Source organism: Elephantulus edwardii, unplaced genomic scaffold (genome assembly GCF_000299155.1).
Source record: "Elephantulus edwardii isolate Elephantulus edwardi_28Jun2011 unplaced genomic scaffold, EleEdw1.0 scaffold00044, whole genome shotgun sequence".
In the NCBI taxonomy this organism is placed as follows: Eukaryota; Metazoa; Chordata; class Mammalia; order Macroscelidea; family Macroscelididae; genus Elephantulus; species Elephantulus edwardii.
The window spans coordinates 7,936,773-7,944,447 of NW_006399794.1; the positions used below are offsets into that span (position 1 = coordinate 7,936,773).

The following is a 7,675-nucleotide window of genomic DNA, read 5'->3' on the forward strand; positions in this document are numbered from 1 at the left end:
GCAGTACTAACTGTCCAAGAGTACAAGTCAAAGTCCTTGACTTTTTATATCATCTTTCCAAATTTTGCAAGAAAGTTAAGCTGAACTGAAAAGAGTTAATTAGGTGGGTTCATGTACCTGACTGCTGAGTATCTGAAGGTCTTGGAAGTTGCTCTCCACCTGACCATACACTGGAATCAAGTCAGGAACTTTGAAAATACTGATGGCAGGTCTCACCTCAGAAATTCTGGTTTAATTAGTCTGAGGAAAAATTCAGGCATTTGGTAGGGTTTTTGTCATAGTTTTAATTGCCGGCACTTCCCTAAGTGTTTCCAACATGTAGCCAAGGTTGAAAAACATTGGTCTAAAAAAGTCTTCTCTTAAAAGAGTAGCACTCACTTGGCGAGAAAAATCACATGCTAAATCCCAAGGTTCTGCTTCACACTGACACGGTACACATTTACTAGACCCTGAGCTGAGTCACTGAAGAGCAGCAGAAAAAGTCTCCAGAAACAGCAGACTGGAATCACAGCAGAGAAACAGGATGCTGGATAGAGTTCCTATCTAAAGTACTGAGCTAACTCTTATCACTACATAGAACTTAACCTAAATTTGCGGATTAAACCCATTATGTAAGTACAGAATAGAGAAAATAGGTCTTACGGTGGCTCCTACACAAAAGAACTGGGAAATTTTCATTGCTCCTAAATCCTTAGTGTAAGGCTACCTAAGAAGTTACTTCGACCAGATTCAACTTCCTTTTATAAAAAGGAACCCATGACCTTAGACTAAGTTTACCTTTTTTGCACTCATACAAATACCTTTTGCAGTATTTCTCTGATTTTAATGTACCTACAAATCACCTTGATCCTATTACTATATAAATTCATATTCAGTAGGTCCAAGGTAAAGCCTGAGATCCTGAATTTCTCACAAAATCCCAGACATTGCTATAATGCTGTTATAGCAAAGCAACATTTTTGAGAATTGAGGACTTAGGAGGGTTATGAGGATTAAATTAAATAACCCACTCACATTTCCTGATAAAGCCATGGCTGGAAAACTACAGAAGAAAACACTTAGGAGGAAAATGATAAAATTTGTTTAAAGAAATCACATGCCTTAATCCTCCTTTCTTTTCCAGATAGGGAAACAATAGGTCTGAAAGTTAAAACAGCTATTTACTAATAGCCAAAACTACTAGCAAAGCAGAGAAAAGAGATGAGACTGATTCTTCTTTTTCGTCTGCAAAAAAGCACCATCAAGAATAATAAATGAAATTTAAAGAGAGCTTCTAATTTCACACAATGATTACCTTTCTAACAGTAAAAGTCAGTATATAAACAAATGGGTTTTTTGAGAAAAAGACAGTGAAGTCCCCAGTCACAAAATATGAACTGAGATAAGCCTTAGCTCACTGCTCAACTTTGATAAAGCCTGGCCATCTAAGAGAAATAACATACTTAATATGGACGAAGATGTAAAACATCCAACTGAAACCCTCCCAATTTACCTCTCCACCCCAACTGTGCTTCACCAACCGTAAGTGAGGTTGCTTAGGTCTAAAAAGACTTGGGAGTCATTCTTAACTTCTCTTCTCTCAGTCCACACACCCATTCCATCAACAAATCTAAGGCTGAATCTTCAAACTGTGCCCATATCCAATTACTTGCCACCTCCATCACAACAGCCCTTACCCAAGCCATTATCCTCTCTGTCTGGATTACTGCAATAGCCTCCTAATAGGTTTCCATCTTCATCCTAACTCTTACTGTCATTTCTCAACACAGCAGCCAGATTGTTGTCAATTCTCTGCTCAGTAACTTTGACTGTTTCTCACTGAGCGAAATGAGAAGCCAAAGTCCTTATAATGGAAAACTCAAAGTCCTTATAATGGATTACAAGACCAAAGATAATGGGCGCCTACCAACTTTTTTGGCTAAAAACGTATTTATCTTATCACCTCTCTCACTCTACTCTGTATACATTTGAAGTCACTCTTCCTGGAAAGACATGAATTACCTTTGCACTTGTTGTTCCCAAAGCCTTGAAGGATATGCTCTGAAATCTACAAGAATCACAAGTATACATTCTATATCACAATAAATAATATCCAACATAAGTATTGCAATATATTTCCCACAAGTGAGTACCAATGATAGACTAGGTAAGGCATTCTAGTTTCCATTTTGACTTGGACTTTAGTTTTTACAATCAAGTCCTCAGTGATCACGAAGTGAGTGAAGATTCAGTGTTGTACTCCTCAGTTAGAACATTATAACTCCCAGGGTAAAGAATTCAACCCTTTTGAGGGGTCAGATTACTGGCCTATAATTCAGCTTTATTCCAACCCTGAACAAATTAACTAATGTTCTAGTAGCAAAGCCACTCCAGTGCCCATAAAGGAGTCCATATGTGCTTCTTTAAAATCAAAGGTCCTTATTTAAACTTGATTGGGTAGCCATTGATGGACAAGTCAGAGAAAGATAAAGTATAAGATTCTGATCACTGGTAGAAAAGATAGTAATGAACTTCACAGAGACAATTTCTTCCCGGGATGTATGTCCCAGTACTTCTGGGCATGATTGCTTAGGTTTACACACCACCACAAAGAGCAGAAAGGCATGGTGCAGTGCATGATGCAGCTACTCTGATTACACAGGATCTGGGGCTCAGCAATTAAGGCCATATTTGGCACAGACAGCCAAACAGCTTCAGAGAGGTGGAGATAAATGCATCAGAGGTAAGAATTAATGTGAGCAGAGAGGAAGCAAGGGAATGGAGATTTCAGTCTGAGATAAAGTGCACTACCGCAAAGGAGCACTGTGGGTGTTGTCTTCCACCCCACAGTGCTGCTCCCACTACACTCAGAGGCCCCCTCCTCCCCCTCATCTCATGAGCAGGCTACTTTATTTCAGGCTACTAAAAAAATCAAGAGGCATAAAACAAACCCCCCCAAAAAAACCCTGAAAGCTGTTGCCTCATCAAGCCAATTTCAACTTGTGCAATTCATGTGTGACAAAGTAGAATTGCTTCATACATTTTTCTTTGCACTAATCTTCTCTAAGGTGAGCCTGATCCAGGCCATGGTCTTCACAATTATGTGCTATGCATCAGAGAGAGCTGGACAGTGACTAAGGATGACAGAAGAAGAAATGATGCCTTTGAGTTGTGGTGCTGGAGAAGAGTATTGAATATACTATGGACTACTAGAAGAACAAACAGATTTGTCCTGGAGAGGGTGAAACCAAGCTGCTACTTGGTGGCAAAGATTTTGAAGCTCTGTCTGACATACTCTGGGCATGTTGAAAGGAGCGACTAGTTCTTAGAGAGGGACATCATACTTGGAGGGGTGGAAGGACAGCACAAGAGAAGACGACCCTGGATGAGATGGATTCAGTCAGTGACCGGGGTAATGGGAGTAGGTGTGTCAGAGACAATGAGGTTGGCTCAAGATAGAGCAAGGTTCTGAGCTGTTGTACTCAATGGCACATAACAACAACAACCACAATCTCTCTAGGACCCCAGCAGGAAGGAACTGCGCTGTTAACCCATGATACCCTGCTCCGTGAGAGAAAGATGGACATCTTTCTCCCATGCAATTTACAGCCTATGAAAAACTGCCAGAGGGTGAGCTATGAGTTGGTTCCAACTCAATGGTACATAAAAACAATATTTTCCTAAGCAGCTCATCATATCTTTAGGACTGTGCCTCCCAGGAATCCAAAGGAGCATAGGACTACCTTAGATGTGACAGCACAGTAATACTTGCAAGAAGAGAAGCAGACTTTTAGTTATAGATATGTCTTAGCAAAGAAATGAGACTTGTCTCATGTAAAGAGTCTGCTCTGTGACTCTTTCTCAGGAGCTGCCCAATGCAGGGACTGAAAAGAACCTGAAAATTAAGGACCAAAAGAACAGAGGTGGAAAATGTGATAAAAAAAGATGGGAAGTGTTAAACACATGATTCAGAGACAGGTCTCATGCATATTCTTTTACAAAGTCAATGCTTAGGAAGTGTAACCACATGAACTTGTGGCACAGTTCTAAGCAAGAAGTGGAGCTTTTCAAAACTAAAACTTGATCTGGGTGTTCTTGCTGCTTCAAGGAAAAATTTTCCCCACTGAGGGCATGATTCTGGGACTCCAGGTCATGAGATGAGGCTCGTTCATTCATGTCTGCGATCTATAGAGTGCATCATATCCAGCAAAGAACCACACACTGTATGCTGCACCTCTGGCAAATAATTTGAAACTAACAGTATTTTTCATCTCAGTTCTCCAATTAGAAGTAATATCTTACTGTTCATTTGATTAACTCAATTAATGGAACCACAAGCAAAAAAGGATCAACAGCCCTTGAGTGGACAAAATCAGGCACAAACTTTTAATAAATGACTTCTCTTTACCCCATTCGGACCCATTTTTATTCTAGTGGTCTAGCGAGTAAGGAGTTGTGATGGGGACCCTTTGGGTCGCTTCTCTGGAGGTTCAGATCCTTGGGGGGCAGGGTGGGGATGGGTTATCTCCTTCCCTGAGATTTAAATAATCTGAAAACTCATTGCGGGGTCAGCTATGATTCAGTTCCTACTCGATGACAGTAAGTGTGAGCTTTGAGATTTAAGTGTTATTGTTTTAAAACCTTTAAGTCACAGATTGAAAAATTCTCTTATTTATCCCTTGGGTAAATGGATTTTTCTGTAATGGATTTGCTTAAAATGAGGAAAACTCTTACAGGGCAATCTGCACAGCAATAGCTTATTTTCACTATTTATACACAGGATTACAAAGGGAAAGGGTCATTTTCTAACTCTGTTTTTAACAACACAAACACAATGGGGTTTTTCGGCTTTTGTTGTATTTTCATTTAGAGAATGTTCGAGAAAATTACTCCTCCAGGTGAGAAGCATCTCAAGAAAACAAATGAAAGGAATGCGTCTTCCAGTAATCAGTACTGAACAGAAAGACGCAGAAGATCCAGGGCCCTTTGGGAGAACACATAGCTGCACTGAAGTCCCTCCTCCAACCTTAATTGGTCAAATGCCAGAATAAATGAACTTTGAAAAGTTAGGAGCTTCACAACTTTCACTAGGAAGAAACTGCAGGTGGGTAGACCATAACCAATAAGGCCACCCACTCCTATCTACCTGGTGGCAACAGCTAAAGAAAACCGAACGCCCAGGCCCAGGCCGCCTCCGCGCCGGACGACCCGTGGGGCCCGTTTCAGGCCCCGCCATCAGTGACCTAAAGCTCCGCACCCTCGACACAGTAGGGGATCCCGCCCCGCCCTTCTCACCTCCAACCAAAGAGAGGCGCAGAGAGCTCCGAGCCAAGATAACCCGCGCCATGTGAGATGGAGACGCTGCCCGGCCCCAACTCCCAACTTCCCAGAGTTTCCTTCGGTCTCGCTCCCCTTTCACCGCTCCGGAGGCCGCGGCGGCCTCCCTGCCAAAAGCGCACAACCGGAGAAGTGGAGCAGGGAGCTTAGGAGCCGCCCCCAGAAACCCAAACAACTGGCGTGCAAGTGGCGGGCGTGGTCCCTCCCGCCCTGCCCCAGACCACCGAGTCGGCCTCCAAGCTGCAGCCTCTTCCGCCGGGACCCCCAGCCGCTCCCCAGCATCAGGCCACGATGCGCTGGACCCCGACTGGAGCCCCTGGCTCTGTGGTCGCCGCACCCTAACCCCAGCCCGTGTCGCTCTTCTGCTTCAGGCCCCGGTGCGGCCCCAATTCCAGCTCTGGGCCCTCCAGTGGCGCCTGGCGTCGGCAGCACTCACCTTGGTCGCGGAGCCGGGGTCTGGAGCGGTCCCGCAGGTGGTAGATGAAATCCTGGCAGCTGTCGTGCTCCAGAGCCCCACGGGCACAGAGCTCGGCCAGCAGCTGCAGCGCCTGGTGACAGAGCGCGTCCCTGGCCCCGGGCATCGCCCCCCCGCATCCTCGGACCGCGCCGGGCAGGCGGGCGCGGGAGACAGCCCTCCGCCTGCCAGCTCAGAGCCGCCGCCTCCGGGCCGTCCGCGCTCGCCGCCGGGGACCTGCCGAGAAGCAGTGCGAGCTCCAGTCCCAGCCCCAGCCAGCCGGGTTTCCCACCGGTTGCATGCAGCGCTTTGCCAGCCGGTCGGTCGGGATTCTCAGTCTCCCGCCCCGCAGCTCCGTTCCTCCCCAGGCGCGGATGAGAGGCGGCGCCGCACGCCCTGTGCGCCTCTCTCCCTGCGCTCCGCCCGCCACTCTCGGCCGCCGGGGGGCGGGGCCGGGTCAGGGGGGCGCGCGGCGGTAGGATACCCGCAGCTCCCTCTTAGCCTCCTGTCGGTCTACGCCGATCCGAACGCGGGACGTGGCAGCAGACCTCTCGCTCGGAGCAGCCGCGCCCTGGCCTGGACAGTGAGTGAGCGCGCTCAGGGTGCTGCATGCCCCCTCCCGGATACAAACCAAACACCCCTCCCACCACCTCCCCGCCCCGTGGGTCCTGAGCACGTTCTTGGTGTTGGGGCGCTCAGGACACAGTCTGGTCCACACAGTTCCGGAGAACGGAGTGTAGTTTAGGACTTGAAAAGCGCGCCTGCCTGGCCGTATTCCTTGGGCCTGAGGATACTGGATGCCCAAACGCAGGGCTTGGAGCCAAAATTCACCAACAAAAGAAAAAATATCTCCTGGATCAGAACTAAGGTCAAATAAATGGTTCCTAGAAGAGGTTTACCAAAAGCTTCATAAATCCGTCACCTATAGAGGATCACAGATTATTTAAAGGGAATTTCAAGGCAATTCTCATCCACTCACCTCTTTCAAATAACATTTAATCATTGTAAATTGATCTGCCTTGACTCCTAATGGCTTCATAGCTGACTCTCCAAATGGTTTTCAGAGGCTGTAAATAGCACCGGAGGAGATTGCACATCTTTTTCTCCCTTGGAACACGTGGTGGATTTGAACCTTCTGCAGTTGTACTTTAAACACAACTCCTTACCTGATAGACCCACAGAGGACCCTTTCAAATAACATTCTCACATAGTGCCACAGAGTACTGAGAGTGTGTGTGGGCACGCCAGGCACTATGTCATAACTCTTTTAAATAAATCCTTCAATAACCCAACAAAGTTAACCAATGAGAAGTGTCTTCAAAAAAGTGTCACATGCCTGAATCCATGCATGAAAGAGAGGATTAACCTTATTTGGCAGGGGGATAGGGAGAGGAAGAAGAGATTGGAAGGGGGTTGACATACTTCTAATGTCAGGTCAGGTTAGAACAATTAAGGTAGAATCTCATATAGCACATAGTGTGCAGAAAGGCAGTTCAGATACCAGAGTGTTCATCCATCACCTGAAGTTTGGAAATCCTATTGTGGATGATGCTCAGGACCTCAAGGAGCTTGTACTAGAACAGTAGTGAAAATGCAGAGTTGTAGTAGCAGGAGTAAACAATTAAGTGTGGAACTATTGTTGTTGGTACATATTATTGAGTCAGCACTGACTCATAGCTGACCCTTCAGTGACTTTTCAGAGACAGTAAAGCCCACGGGAGCAGATTGCCCATCTTTCTCTTGAGAAACCTTTGGTGGGTTTGGACTGCCTGCCTTTTTTGAAGGTGCAATTATTTACCACTAGGTCACCAGAGCTCCCTAAGTGCTTGACTACTAACCAAAATGTTAGCAAAAGTTATCCATCCAGAGGTGGTGGTTGTTGTTATGTGCCATCGAGTTGTTTGC

At 45.9% G+C, this 7,675-nt stretch overlaps 1 protein-coding gene across 1 annotated transcript in view; it reads right to left on the reverse strand.

Moving 5' to 3' along the window:
• Positions 1-6,127, reverse strand: part of SYT9 (synaptotagmin IX) — a 275,950-nt gene extending 269,823 nt beyond the window's left edge. Inside the window, exon 1 of the mRNA XM_006885446.1 lies at positions 5,753-6,127. Coding sequence (XP_006885508.1) covers positions 5,753-5,897 — 145 coding nt within the window. The 5' untranslated portion in view covers positions 5,898-6,127. The remainder of the gene's footprint in view (positions 1-5,752) is intronic.
• Between the last annotated feature and the right edge of the window lie 1,548 nt (positions 6,128-7,675).